Source organism: Silene latifolia, chromosome 2 (genome assembly GCF_048544455.1).
Source record: "Silene latifolia isolate original U9 population chromosome 2, ASM4854445v1, whole genome shotgun sequence".
Lineage (NCBI taxonomy): Eukaryota > Viridiplantae > Streptophyta > Magnoliopsida > Caryophyllales > Caryophyllaceae > Silene > Silene latifolia.
Genome location: NC_133527.1, coordinates 51,895,676 through 51,911,228, shown reverse-complemented (window position 1 = coordinate 51,911,228; position 15,553 = coordinate 51,895,676). Strand labels below are relative to the sequence as shown.

General features: G+C 38.3%; 3 protein-coding genes across 3 annotated transcripts; 2 read left to right on the top strand and 1 right to left on the bottom strand.

Annotated features, from left to right (window-relative positions):
• Nucleotides 1–1,705: 1,705 nt before the first annotated feature.
• Nucleotides 1,706–2,197, top strand: LOC141640781 (uncharacterized). Its single transcript, XM_074449462.1, has one exon. The coding sequence runs from the start codon at nt 1,706–1,708 to the stop codon at nt 2,195–2,197; it is 492 nt and encodes a 163-aa protein (XP_074305563.1).
• Nucleotides 2,198–10,002: 7,805 nt separating this feature from the next.
• On the top strand, nt 10,003–10,712 carry LOC141642755 (ubiquitin-ribosomal protein eS31 fusion protein-like). Its single transcript, XM_074451673.1, has one exon. The coding sequence runs from the start codon at nt 10,069–10,071 to the stop codon at nt 10,537–10,539; it is 471 nt and encodes a 156-aa protein (XP_074307774.1). The 5' UTR covers nt 10,003–10,068; the 3' UTR covers nt 10,540–10,712.
• A 998-nt stretch (nt 10,713–11,710) lies between these two features.
• On the bottom strand, nt 11,711–15,323 carry LOC141642754 (uncharacterized). Its single transcript, XM_074451672.1, has 7 exons — nt 14,448–15,323; nt 13,266–13,382; nt 12,882–13,060; nt 12,520–12,613; nt 12,361–12,438; nt 12,177–12,278; nt 11,711–12,094 (listed from the first exon to the last, which is right to left on the bottom strand). Exons 1-7 carry the CDS (start codon nt 14,907–14,909, stop codon nt 11,960–11,962), a joined length of 1,167 nt encoding a protein of 388 aa, XP_074307773.1. The 5' UTR covers nt 14,910–15,323; the 3' UTR covers nt 11,711–11,959.
• Between the last annotated feature and the right edge of the window lie 230 nt (nt 15,324–15,553).

The following is a 15,553-nucleotide window of genomic DNA, read 5'->3' as shown; positions in this document are numbered from 1 at the left end:
ATTTGATAAGACGACATTTATCCATATTTACACTCCTTATCTTTATATTTTTATGGTCGTCTTGCGCATATTTTGAGCTGTGTGTTATCTTTTTACTAATATTGCATTTTGATTACTGAAATATTACTTTTATGACTAAATGGACTAATTTGGTTTCATTTCTAATTGTCAGGTTGTTATCCGTATTAACAAGACCAACTAGATTTGCTTTACAAAGGTGTTGGGCTGATCACACGTGAGAATCAAGCCCATTATGTTGCTGGTAGGATGTCCACGTATAAATGTTAATTGGAAATAATAGAAGTTGATCACATGAATACTTGGTCCAAGGGAGCAAAAAATACACAAGTGGGCTTTGTGCATTTAAATGGACCAAGTGAGTTAAATGGACCAAGTGAGCAAGGACTTTGCACGTGTGATTGGTGTGAGCAAAGATCAACAAAAGGGAAATTGAAAGAGTAAAACAAAGGCGAGTCCAAATAGAAGCTATGAGAAGAATCCCAAAGAAGCAGCGACATAGATGCTACTGGAAACATGAAACACAGCGATGAACTCCAACTCTGTCTCAAATTCAATCTCGTCTCGTCTTCTAATCACAAAATATATCCTATTCCTTGCAAAATTTATCTTCAGTCTTTAACCTTATCAAGTATAAATACCCAAGTTCCCAATCAGAATGGGCAAGCAAGTATACGCAGAATAAACTCCAAATCCGGCGACGGGAATCGACGATGATGTAATTCAAGATGGAGCAGTCCTACGGGTGGAGCGGCTCCGACCCGGAGGAAGATAGGAGGCCTGACTTGCGGAGGCGTTGCAACCAAAACAAGGGACGGTTTTCTGTACTCAATTTATTAGTTCTCATCTTAATTACTAGTTAATTTCGGTTTTTGTTCTTTGTGAATTTTGGAACCTTGTTGAACTAATCTTTCAGTTATTAATCGTTAATTTCGTATTAAGCTATATTCGTTTTATGGTATTCTCATTATACTCGTTTTAATCGTGGATGGTACAAACCGATTGCTAGTTGATTAATTTGGCGCGGCGTTAGATTAATTAACCGAGTAGCGACTAGTTTATTTTAGGACTGCAATGATGTCACTAGACTAAACTGGGAGTATAATTAGATGTGTTAATTGCTTGAGTATTGACAACACTTAGGTAATTAATATGGTTAATGTGGTCTTTCTAATTCTTAACGCGGCTAGTCAGTTTGCGGAACCTTGAAACTTGCGTGTAATTGGTTAGTTAGTATTGGTAGTCGAGCGGCTCGCTACCGATTAAAAGTAAGGAAAGATAGGGAGTTTTTAGCGGCTAAATTCTCTACAGTTAACCTATTGTTAAACTGAATATTTGCTAGACGATCGACATGTAACTGGAATATTATGAGCTTAAATGAGTTGCTTGTTTCACTTACTAGAATAGAATTAGTTACGGTTAGGTTGCTTAAAATCACCAAATGAAACCCCCCCAATTCCATAAATATGTTAATAGCATGTGAATATGTAAGTTAGTTTGTAAATATTACTCCATATTTAATTAGTTTTCCAATCTCTCCGTGGGATCGACCCTACTTATCCTTTACTATGTCTATATTTTTGAGGTTAAGATAGGTATTATAAATTATTAATTTGAATACGCTGAACGACACGTATCAATTACTAAGGCATTGAACAAAGCTTTACAAAAGAAAGATCAAGATATCATGAATGTTGTATCTCTTGTTGATGTGACACAAAAGAATTTAAAAAAGATTAGAGAAGATGGGTGGACTACTCACATGGAAAAGGTGACGTCATTTTGTCAAAAGAATGAAATTTGTGTTCCTGTCATGAGTGATATGTATGTGGTTCCGGGGAGATGCAGGCGTGGAAAGAAAGAAGTAGATAATCTTACTCATTTTAGAATCGAAGTGTTTTTGAGCTTGATTGATCAAATATGGAGAGAAATTGATGATCTATTTAGCGAGAGAAGCAAAGATTTACTTACTTATATGTCTTGCTTCAATCCTAGAGATCGATTTTCTTCATTTAATATCCGTCATTTGCTTCAACTTGCGACCTTCTATCCGTGTGAATTTTCAAGTGCTGATTTGCTACACTTTGAATATGAACTTGGAAACTTTGTTGAAGATGTTAAAAATGATGATAGATTTTGGGATTTAGAGTCTAAACGATCTTTCCATGAAGCTTGTTAAGACAAAGAAACATTTGGTACACATGAAGGTGTATTTGCTCTTAAAACTTGTATTGGTTCTTCCTGTGGCGACAGCAAGTGTGGAAAGAGCTTTTTTGGGAATGACATATATAAAGAATAAAGTTCGCAATAGTATGGGAGATGATTTGTTGAATGATAATTTAGTTAATTTTATAGAGAGAGATTTATTTTGTAAGGTTACTAGCGAAGAACTCATAAACAATTTTCAAAATATGAGAACTCGTAGGTTACGACTAGATTAATATTTTCGAGTTAAGTTTGTAATTTGGAACATATGACTTATATTTATTACCTCGTGGTATGATTTTTTTATTTTTTATTTTTACGATTATGATGTATAGTTTTTCGCTACCCCATATTTAGATCTCTGGGTTCCCCCCTGGATTGGGTAATTCACTATAGGTAGGAATTTCCGATTGAATTCAAAAGATAGTATCCCTATAACAATAAGGAAAGGTTCGGGAGTCCACCGGCGATCGGTGACTCACCCGAGTTAGTCCATACGTCATCCCACTTACCAGCTTTGGTAGACTACCGTAGCACTAGTTGTAATACTACGGTTTTCTATGCCTATGGGTACTCTATCGAGTGGGGCTTACTCTGTCGAGTAAGTATGTTTTTATACGAAACAGTAGTATGCATGATGGACTCGATCGAGTATGTGTGGCACTCGATCGAGTAAGGGGTACTCGATCGAGTAAGTGAGTCTTACGGGTTATTTTGTCGGGTTTTGATAGTAACGCGAGAAGGATATAAAATCATCTTTCATCAGTTTCTCTTCATTTTACCCTTTTCCAAGTTTCTTAAAGAGTGAAAACATGTTATGTTACTCTCCTCTTTCGCATTGCTATCAAATCCTAAGGGCTAGAGTCATCGGATCGTTGTGTTCTTTACGCCGTTGAGACCGTCGTATTGTGGGTAAGATCCTAGTATAGTTTTTATATCGTTTCATTGACTTTAGTTGAAACCCTAATTGGGTAATTTGGGGGTTTTGGGGAGTATTGTTGATGTTAGATTGTGATTGTATGATTGTATGTTTGATAGGAAGTAATTTCATTAAAGGACAATGTTGATTAGCTGATTGTGATGATCTTGGTGATTGTTGTTCCAGGTAGGGTTTCCCTACTCAGTATTGGTTACATAATGTTGATGTTGATGTTGATGTTGATGTTGATGTTGTTGTTGTTGTTGTTGTTGTTGTTGTTGTTGTTGTTGTTGTTGTTGTTGTTGTTGTTGTTGTTGTTGTTGTTGTTGTTGTTGTTGTTGTTGGATTGGTTTTGGTGATTGTTGATAGTATAATGTTGATTGGCTGTGTCACTATCTGTGATCTTCGGGGTGCGTCCCTGGCTGAGTGGAGACACTTGCAGGAGTGGATTCACGCCCTTGATTCGCTTTCTGTAGAACCCGCCACAGAAGGGATGTGCACATTAATGAACATGGGTTTATCGCTCGATGGAGATGAGCGGGACTTAGGTGGGAACGGCTGTGGTCCCCCACTGGCGGTGAAGAGTATCTGTTGTGATGGGTACTCTGGCAGGGCTAGACACTTCGGTGTGTAGTCAGATATGTGGAGATATAGTGGAGTAGTGGAGATTGAGATCTACTGTTTAAGTTGTTTATAATATGGTTTCATTGCAGTTGTTGTTTTTATGTAATTAGTACTGACCCCGTTTAAATGTTTTAAAAACTGTGGTGATCCATTCGGGGGTGGTGAGCAGTTGTTTGACAGGTATATCTTGGATACGCGAGGGATCTAGCTGGGGATGAAGTCATCACATATCAGAGTCTTTAGTCTTCCGCTGTGTTTGTTAAGACAGTTTCATTTAGTTGGTTTATAGTTTGAGAACAGTTGTATTTTACTTTACAGTTGGTTTTGTTATGTAATCACTTAAACTAATTTAATAAAGTACGTTTCGTTATTGTCTATTTGATATACATTGCCTCGGGTGACCGAGATGGTAGCACTTCTATGCCTTAAGTGGTCCTGGTAAGGCACTTGGAGTATAGGGGTGTTACACTAGTAGTTACTTTACCAATATCTATTATTAATCATACACTATCGATTTTCTAAACTTGTTATGTAGGTACGTGATGTCGGTATTCGTTTTAGCATTCTTCACAAGCAACTATCCCGAAATTGTTGCTTGTGAAGAATGCTTGTAATACTATATAGACGATAATGCCTTCTTGGCATTCTTCACAAGCAACTCGAATCCCATATGATTCCGTCTCGCAAAACCGTCTTATGCCTATACTAACCATGTAATACTATCACAAATATATCTTACACAATTATACACTACAAAACCCCTTATTATTATCCACTAATGATCTATATTGCCCATATTAATTACTAATTAATTATCCCAAGACAAAACGCCCAAATGTTAGGGTTTAAACTAATTAAAGAAGGGTAGATCTTAACTTACTAGGTAAGAGGAAGGATGGAAAAGGATGAACAATCCCCTAGAGCAATCTTGAATCCCATGAAAGTGTGTTTGTGAGGGTTTTAGAGAGAAGAGAGAGGATTTGGAGTGAGAAGAAAGTAGATAGAATGAATGAGGATAAGGGTTTAAGATTTACTTATCCCGTATTCTGACTCAGCGCCACTCGATCGAGGGACGATTCCACTCGATCGAGTGCCGAGTTCAATCGATCAGGTGACCCTCACTCGGTCGAGTGCAACACAATTCTCAGCAATGACCAACTTTCGTAAAATAGTCATATCTCACTTGTTTCTTAGTCATCTTGGGCGTGTGATCTACCGTTGGAATCGTAAGAGAACAAGCTATCACCTACAATTAGAATCACATCAATAACATGTCTAGATCTCAAGCTATGACAACTTTAAGACGACCCTTCTATAGGCGGACATTATAACAACTCCACTAAGTCTAGTATAGGTTATACTCGGTCCACTTTATAGTTATACTTCACTTCCGAGTAGACTCATCAAACTCGAGGGTCCTCTCACGCATCCCAAGGTTTCTTTACGGGTCCCAAAATATCCAAGTATTACAGTTTGGGACTCGCTTCAGCAGTAGCAGTATCTGTAGCAATGGAACACCCAACAGCGATGCCCCCGGTGGCAACATCCTCAGTAGCTGCAACCCCCACAGGGGAGTTGACTTCACCTTCTTCAGGAAACAGGACGCTCGTGTCAGGAGGAGTAGCGAAGGATTCGTTAAGATGCCTTCTTTCCTCCTCTATATCTCAGGACAATTGTCGCCCTTCAGCATAAACTTGCATGCAGTTAATCTTGCCTTAACAGGTAATATACGTGGCAATATTGGTAGCCAGGTCCTTGATCTTAACTTCAGCTTTGGAAAGCCCATCAGTAAGCATCTGACACACCTTATGAGTCCAAGCAATCTTGTAATACTACGGATTTTATAGGCTGGTACTCGACCGAGTATGGCCTACTCAGTCGAGTAGTATGTGTCGTGTTGTCTGTTTGGCTACTGGCGAGGAACACTCGGCCGAGTATGCTGAATACTCGACCGAGTAGAGGATACTCGGCCGAGTATACTCTATACTCGACCGAGTATCCGGTCTGACGAGTAATATTTCAGCGGTTTGGTTCGGGAGTAATTAGGGCGTTATATATTTCGTTAATAAGTTTCTAAACACAATTTATAAAACCTAAACATTTGTACGACGCTCTAATCACTCCGAATCTCTCCTCTGTGTCTGGACAATCATAAGCAATCGTATTCAATCCTTTAATTCTTCGTCGGTATGTCTTTATTCCCATGTTTAATGGTGGTTATTTCTAGGGTTTGTCTTTAATCATGAATTGAGGGAAATGGGATTTTGCAATTAGTGATTGTGTTATGTGATTATTGTTTAGGCGAAGACTTCGTAGAGGAGCCGTTCTAGTTGCTTGATCTCCTTCATTGCTGTTGTGCTAAGGTAGGGTTTCCCTACTCAGTCTTGTTTAATTAATTTGTGATGTTGTGATTATACTGTGTATGATTGTTGTCTGCTGATCGTCGGAGTGTTGGTGTGGTGGTGGTGTGGTGGTTGTGATGATGTTGTGATGGTTTTGGTGGAGTCACTTGTGGGAGTGGCTTCACGCCCTAGTTCGCCCTCCGTGGAACCCGTCACGGGAGGGAATGTGCACATTAAGGTTCAGGGTTATCGCTCGTTGATGAGCGGGATTTTGGTGGGGATTGGCTGCGGTCCCCCACTGGCGGTGTGGGCTACCTGTTGCGATGGGTAGTCTGGCAGGGCTACACACTTTGGTGTGTATTCGGTTACTGTGTGAGATTGGGAGACCGGGAATGGAGGATGATCAGCTGGGTACTTTATGCACTTGTCTTATTTTGATTGAGTAGAACTGACCCCGTTGTTGTTTTGTAAAATCTGTGGTGATCCATTCGTGGATGGTGAACAGATTGTGACAGGTGATGCATTTGGTGAGCTTGGGGCGATCATGTGAGAGTCGTCACGCCAGATTAGTATCACCATCACGAGTCTTAGCTTTTGTTTTGTAGTCTTTGGCATTTGGATATTTATTTATTGGATTTTGGAAACCTTGTAACCTTTTATACTTACCGTACTTTAATAGATGTGTTTGGGACAGTTGCTTTTGATATGTACTAACCTCGGGCAACCGAGATGGTAACAGCCTTTCATGCTGGGGTAGTCCTGGTAAGGTACCTTGGTATGAGGGGGTGTTACAAAGCTGGTTAGTATCAATCCTGCTCTTCTTCTTGTACTCTGCCAGCTCCACTTTCAGATCCACCACCTGGTTCCTTAGTTCAGCCCTCTACTCCTTCAGCTCAGCACAACTACTAACCAGCTCCTTGTTCTTAGATATGGTAGCCAAGCATTCAGTTTGTGCCCTTTTCATCACCTTACGAGCATAGAGAGTAGACTGCAATGTTTGGGAGCAGAAAGAAAATAAGTAAGAAGGTGAAGAACATGTAGTCCAGCAACATCAAACGAAAGGAGTCAGATAGGTATTCACCTTGCCGTTACCTGCTACATCTTCAAGGTTCGGTGCGTCATACTCTTAGATGGTAGAAGGTAGTAGGAACTGCTCCATAGTAGGCCAAATGGGGGCTAGATTGGTGTCACCAAATCCCATAGGAACACGAATTCCATAGCTGCCCTCACCGGCAGAAGGGCTGGAGGGTGGAGACGGATTGAGGCGAGAGATGCGAGTAGCATCCATTGCTTGGGGAACAGGACGAGGAGTTTTCATGGGAGTGGATGACGAAGGGGCAGCTCAGGGACCAGGTTCGAAAGCCCTTGTTTTGGAGGCAGGAGCAGACGCTTTACCAGAAGCCTTCCTCTTGGCATTTTCTACGAGAGCATAAAAAAGGCTCAGCTTTTCACTTTCTGTTACATCAAGAGCCAGGTATCAGACGTCCATCGAGAACCACAACATACAAGATAACAGGAGTACAAGGAAAACCAGATAATGAGGCTAACCAAATGACATATTGTCCGTTGAAGCTTGGGGAGTTTAGGAGGATGTAAGGGAAAAACCAGTCAGCAAGTCGGGGAACTCCTTTTGCTCTGCGGGAATGGAGTACAGGTTGGCGACAGATAGGCCTTTGTCACTAGATTTTTAGGGTTGAGGGGTTATATATACAAAAAAAGGGTAAGAGGCATAAGCACTATAAGAAGACCAAAAGTCAAAGAAAGGGCTTACTCTTAGTCAGGACCTAGTCCTCGAAGATGTAGTCAGTAGGGACGCTGATAGACTCCACCTTGACAAATAAAAACTCATCATACCACCCCTCGTCCTTCGATTTGGACGCCAGCTTTAGAAAGCTCTATGAGTCGTCGACTGCCCTGAAAGAGATCTGACCTTTGCCTAGGGAGCGGCATTCAAATTTATAGGCCAGGTCATCAAGGCCAATCTCGGTGTCCAGGGTCTCATTTAAAGTGAGGGCGGAGAGAAGAATTCTCTAGACATATGGGACTAGTTGGGCCAATGGAGTCCGATTGAAGTAAATGAATTCTTGAACCATCGGTGGGAAAGGAAATCTCAAGCCAAATTTGAAAAGGTAAAGGTGCATACAAAACCAACCCTTCCTCAGACCATCGGCCTTTTGACCATAACTGGGGATATGGACCACCACATCATCACCCAGACCAAGGTACTCCTTGATTTTGGTAACAGGACTAGAGGGAGCAGAATGAAAGCCTAATGAACAGTCCACGACTGCCTTGGAGAACAAGCGAGCTAAACCCTACTAGGGTAACACTAGGGTTTAGCTCTATATAAGGCGATGAAGAGGAGACTATAAACCTAATCAAAGCATAACACTAGCACTCTAGCCGGCTTTCTCTATTGTACTCGTGACTTTATTTTGAATTGCTAGTAAAATCCTTGGAGGGATCGGATACAGTCTTTCTCCCGCGGTCGTTTTTCGTGTCACCAAATCTGTTGTGCTATTTATCTATGTTCTTTACTATTCACACAATAATTATACTTTTCCATATACAATCATATAATTACAACCAAATTAGGCGATTAACGAATAAGATTACTTTGACGCTAATTCTACCTTCAACTTGGTAAAATTTACCAAAATAGATTAAATAATGGTTGAACTAAAAATTGATTACCGAAATATTCAAATCAAATGTGATAGTCTTGAATACAAACAATTGATTGTCAAAGAATACACGAACGCCTAAACAATACTTAGTTATCTAAAAATTATACTTGATTGCTAAAGAAGATAAAAACTGTTAAGTGTTTATTAGTTATGTCGCATTGAGCTCTTTATACTAAATACGAGTCATAAAGAAAAGGCTAAGAAAACAAACAAATTGATCAATTAGCAACATCAAACTAATCAGTTACAAACAATGCCGATCGGTTGACCACAAACCCGATCGGTCATTGACAATGTCGATTAGTTAACCATACTTTCAAGTTTCGACTTCTTTTCCATTTGTCATCTATCATTGTATAGGGTCCTCAACCATGACCATCTTCATTAGCAGTCTCTGATTCTTCTTATGTAGTAATCATATTCTCTGAGTCTTCTTCTTTTCCATTTGTCATCATAGTATAGTAGTCTGATTCTTGGTTCAAAGCTTTCATGTGTTCCCAAGTGTATGCAAGTAAACTAGAAAAGTGTACCCAAATCGCCAATTTATACAAAATTCAAAACAAAATACCACAAGCCGAAGTCTAGGGAGAAAACTAGATAAATATTTCGAAAGAGCGCAAAAAATATCTCAAAATGGAAGAATTATATGGAATAAATCTCTATATAAATCGAACACATCAATTATTTTTTTTTTTTTTTTTTTAGAATGATTCGAAACATTGTTAATTATTAGCTGATTATTTAAATACAATGTGAACATTTTGTATTATATATTTTTGAAGACCGTGTTATAGTATAAAATATTTTAACTTTAGTTGTCAATACAACATTTGTTTTATGTGAATACTTATTTTTTTAATTAAAAAATTGTATATATATTTTTTTGAACATTTTGATGTAAACCTTACAAAGTAAGATTTGAAAAAGTTAAATTAATTTGTATTTCAGAGTATTTTGTATCTAGCTACTATTAAACCTCAGATTAGTTCAAACACTATTACAAATCAGGTCGGTTCAAGCGGGGTCAGTTCAGGTTGGGATTAGATAATTTTGTATTATAATCTCGAGTCAAGTTATTGAATTAAAGTGGTTAATCGAATCGGATTTAGTTGGATGTGGTATAGTCGATGATGAATTGGGCTAAAGTGGGGAAGATGAGCCCAAGATGAGCCGAAATGATAAGGAAGCAAACCCTAGTTAGTAGTACTCCACTAGAGAATATAATCCGCCGAAACCCTTATTGATTAGAGTGGGAAGAAGAAAAGACAGAAAAATGCAGATCTTCGTGAAAACCCTAACAGGGAAGACGATAACCCTAGAGGTAGAATCCTCAGATACGATCGATAATGTGAAAACGAAGATCCAAGACAAGGAAGGAATACCACCAGACCAACAACGACTGATATTTGCAGGAAAGCAGCTTGAAGATGGTAGGACCTTAGCAGACTACAACATCCAGAAGGAGTCAACACTTCACCTAGTCCTACGACTTCGTGGCGGTGCTAAGAAGCGTAAGAAGAAGACATACACAAAGCCAAAGAAGATTAAGCATAAGCATAGGAAGGTTAAGCTTGGTGTATTGCAGTTTTACAAAGTTGATGAGAGTGGTAAAGTTGAGAGGTTGAGGAAGGAATGTCCTAATGCTGAGTGTGGTGCTGGTACTTTTATGGCTAATCATTTTGATAGGCATTATTGTGGTAAGTGTGGTCTTACTTATGTTTATCAGAAGGCAGGTGCTGACTGATTAACCTTGCTTCCTTCCTTCCTAGTAATAATCTTTTCTTTCTTTCTTTCGTTTTTGATTATCAGCTTTAAGTGATGCTAGTTTACTAGCCCTCTCAACTTCTTGTCATGGATGAATTATTATGACTCTTTATTCTAAATCTTATGTTATTTTGAAACACGTTTAGTTTGGTATTATCTGTATCACTTGTTTTATTAATTTGTACAGTAATTGGTTAGCATTATAATCTTGCAGCTACCACTAACTATGACTTTGGGTCAATAGACAAGTCTTATTGTTTGAGGGGTTGTGTGATACAACCATTTTCACCTGGCTTATTATTATTATTATTATTATTATTATTATTATTATTATTATTATTGCAACAGAGTTGGTTTACTGTATGATTTTGTAGTCCAACTCTGTCTGCTTGAGGTTTTTCAATTTTGAGAACATCAAAGCACTGAATACCACTACACTTTTGCAAAACCGCTCAGAAACAATGATTTCATGCATGATGTGGTTGTAGACTTGGAATGCCTGTGGACGATAGTTTGCTTCTAATTCTAACTCCTGATCATTTGGGAAGTCTATTAGATTAGGGGTGGAATAAAAAGGATTAGATTAGATTGTGCTTCCGGAGTACATTTCAAAATACTCTAACCAAATACGTAATTTAGTAACTCTACTCCATTTCAAAATATCCAACTCCTTGGTCATGTTCTGAGTTTATCCAAGGCGGGTGTTCAATTCTAACTCCTGTTTTTTTTTTTTTTTTTTTTTTTTTTTTTTTGTATTTCTGGAAGATTATTACATTGGTGTTTTTATATGTAGTTAGGAAGAATACTTGTTTGGAGTTACCAATGATACTGTCCATCAGACAATTTGTGGTTACCATAACGCTAATTTAGTATAGCTCCTCATACGCCCAATATCCCAAATTCCCAATCAAACACCTAAACTAAGCCATCCCTTAAACACGTAACCCAGACCTACCACCTAGAGCATGACCATTGGACCCAGCAACCACCACCACAATTCAAACATCAGCAGCCATGCCTTACTATACATAGTTACATACCATCTAGACCACCAATGCATTATCAATCCGCCACACCCAAAGCACCACCATCACTCAACCTATTTCCCTAACCCACCAAAATCTCTACCCAGAATCTAAGGCAACTTGGTATAGAACAATGAAAGTTTTTATTGATCAACGTTTACTCAGTATTAGATTCGGGGTATTTATATATATACAATCAACAGCAAGCAAACCTATTGGGAAGATTCCTCCGTCCACACCAAGTCCCGAGCACATATGCCCGGAGTTCAGCAGCTGTCCTCAAGGAATAGGATTACTAGGATGAAATATTTACAGTATCATTTTAAAGTTTTATAGCCTAAAATGGTACAGTAGATTACAGTTGACATCCTTAAGCTAAGTTTCTTCGTCTTTGAAGGAGTTGAGCCGTCTAAACCTTTCATCAAGTTCTGCCATCACGGCTGGTTCCTGCTTTTTCCGCTGTTTTGATATCGTGTTGGTTGTCGTTGAACCAATATTATCAAAAGCCACCTGCACAAAGTTGCAGTAACTCAACATAGGTTCATACAGAACAAAAGTACCAACAAAAGTCGAAGCAAGAGATTCAACTTACAGTAAGTAAATCATCAGGGTCAAACATGCGATGAGTTGTTTTCTGTAAAATGTTTATTACATCACCAATTTGCTGAACGAGAAGCAACTCTCCCTCTTTAATCTACAATTTGATTCAACTTTTATCAGATGACTTCCACCACAATTGGAGTATTTCGTAGTTGTTGAAGAAAAACGATGTTCACCTTAAAAACTGCCAAAGCCACATGAAACAAAACTTGCGCTCCTTCGTAGAAAAGCACATCCCACACTCGCAGAGTCGTCTGAGAAGAGAGTAGCAAGTATCAACCACCGAGAAGTAATAGCAACAAAAAAAAAAGCCATAAAAATACACATTACTAGACCTCTGAAGGCATGCTTTTGGAGAAGAGGCACAAGAACCATTCAGTGGTGACAAGGGAGACATCGAACTCCAAAGCTTCCAAATGAGCATTTATCCTGCATTTTCTCTTTTTTTATTGTTCAATAAAATACGCTCACTACTCATGGGTAGACCTAGAAAACAATTCAATTGAGTAATTATGTCCAGATATGCATCGCGTGTATTAATATCGAGACATATAGGACTTTAGGAGTTACCGCGAGTTTGGGGCTAGAGAACTACGGGTCGGAATGGTCAATTCAGTTATGGTCAAGTCAATTTGGGTAGGATCATTCGGGTCAGGCTGAACATTCAGTTATCAACTTATTATGAAAAAAAGAGTACCGGGGATAATTTTTAGCGAGCAGATCTTTGAAAACCCTCTGCTCAACATGGCATCCGGATAAATTATTGGAGTAACAATCGTTAACTAGAACATCTTCCAGTAGCACAGCAAGCATCCAGAAAGCATCTTCTTCCGTCTTCATAACAAGTAACAATAATGCTGCAACGTAATTTAAACCCTAGACCAATCAATAAGTTAAGGTCAATTTGAAATATATTACCCTACTTTTGTTCAATTCTGATTACCATTAAATCTTATATGACTGTTTATATGTGAGATCAACCCAAATCTTATCTCATTTAATTAAAACCATATGCCGTTATGGGTTGGTCTAACGTTACAAACCGTGAAATACAAGTTTTTGCGCAAGACTAGATAATTACCTGACAGTAACCAACATGAGAATCACGAAATGAGTAACCAACAAGAACACGTCGTAGAGCTGCATGACCCTCTTTCGTATCCAACCACGAATGACCTGGGAAGGTCCGAGGCAAATCCTACAGAAACACAGGGAAGTAAAGTATCAGTTTATTACGGTTTTTCTACTGTATACTCTTTTCCAACTTACCATTTAATATACTGAAGGAAATTATAGATAAACTGTATTAACCTCAGTTATTCATTGACAACAGCATTGATAACGACCTTCAAAAGAAACCGACTATGCTGTAGCAGAAATTTCAGCTTGCTCAAAGATGTTTATGGCAATCATACATCAGTAGATCATTACCAATTTCACCTTAATAATAGATCATTACCAATTTCACCTTAATAACAAGTTAAAAGTAGGATGGCAAATTTGAAAACTACACCCATTCAGTAAGGACAATAATATTATCATTTCAACTTGAAAATTTTGTAGTGACAAAAATACTCTTATGTGATTAATGTGCACACTCGTTATATTTTTATCCTGCTTTTCCAAATTCTATGTGGTAACTTCAATGGTATGAGAATTGCTATACACCCTCTCGTTTTTACCTTCTCCTCTAATAACCGGTTAAAATATACTACGTAGTATATTTGGCCTCATCTACTTGTCATCCGACCCCACACGATATATTTTTATCTTAATCGATTGTGAGATGGCAAAGGGAGAAGTAGATAGCAATCCTCTAATGGTACCAAATCGGGTACCTATCTCTCCATTCACCATATATGACCTCCACAGTTTGGGTCTTGCCTGGTTGCCAAAGGGACTCTGAATTGGTGGACATGTTAGTGGAGGGCTGCATATTTTTTTTTGGGGTGTTGACCAGGAATATCCCCTACCGACAGTTGGGGCAATCTCATTCGGGTAAGTTTGGCTTTTTCATTCGCAAGAGTTAGGAATCGAACGCCTGATCACTTATTTAAGAGATGAGAGCTCTTACCAGTCACACCCGCCAACTTTGGTAGGAAGCTACATATTTATGATACCAAAATGAAAACTTAATTTCCAGAATCATCAAAGTAGAAATTAAATGAAGGTGGTAATGCAGAAACATGAAATATGAATTAACAAGCATTAAAAGGGCAGATGTGAGAAATGAGAATAAAATAAGCAAAATAAGAAAACTGACATGATCAATCTGCTTAGTAGCAGCGGTGGCAATGCCGTGAGTAGCCTTGATAAGATCAGCATAATAACTGTCAGGAACAGTGGATTTCTTTTTGGCAGCACCGGATAACTCAAACCAAATTAAAGGCCTTAAAGCCGGGGGAATACCCTTGCGAATTAACCTCTTCAAAGTAATGGCATTAGCTAAAGCCGAGAACTTAAGGGAAGCTTTAAGGGTTGAAGAAACACGTGTTTGAAGATACCAATTAGCACCTTTGGTTGATTCTAATGACCACCATACCCTCCCTTGTTGCCTCACCTTCTCCCTTACATCATTTAATACATTTACATCATCTACATTTCCTTCAACTCTAAAACCATATATATCTTGGAATTTCACTATTAGATTTGCCCTTCTTGTGTGTATACTTGGCCTGTAATTTATTACTTGAATCTTTCTTTTTCTTTCTTCTCTTCCATTCATTTCCTCAATTTCTTTTTTTTTGAATTATTATTATTATTATTATTATTATTATTATTATTATTATAAGCTAGTTACAAATTTGTACCTTAAACGCAATGATAAAAACACTAGATAATTACTGGGTAATTTCCTATTTACCTTTCCAAAATTCCAGAATAATGATGGGATTTCAGGGGAAAGGATAGGATAGGAAAATGAACATCAATAAATGAATACCCAGGAAATGTAATGGAAATTTTGTTTTAAAAATGATAAAATTAAGGATATGCTATATTTTAGGAGGGCAAGATTTTGTAGGAAGATCAAGGGTGCAACATCCAACACTAAAATTGAAACCCCGAACATATCGGATGATTGATTTTATTTGCTTTGAATTGGATTTTTGTTTGACAATTTCTTTTGGTTGTTGGTCCGAAGACCACATCTCTGACTTTGTTGGCCAATGATATACGAATCACTAATCTGAGTGTGAGCTTCATTTCCCTTCCATCCAGATTGTGTGCAATACATATGGTATATTTTTCATTTTGATAGAAAAAGAGTCAAAAAAATATGGTTTTGATACTCATGGGTAGACCTCGCAAAAGCAACCCGACCCGAGACTCGAAGTGACCCGAACTACATCACCTGAATGTGATCCGAAG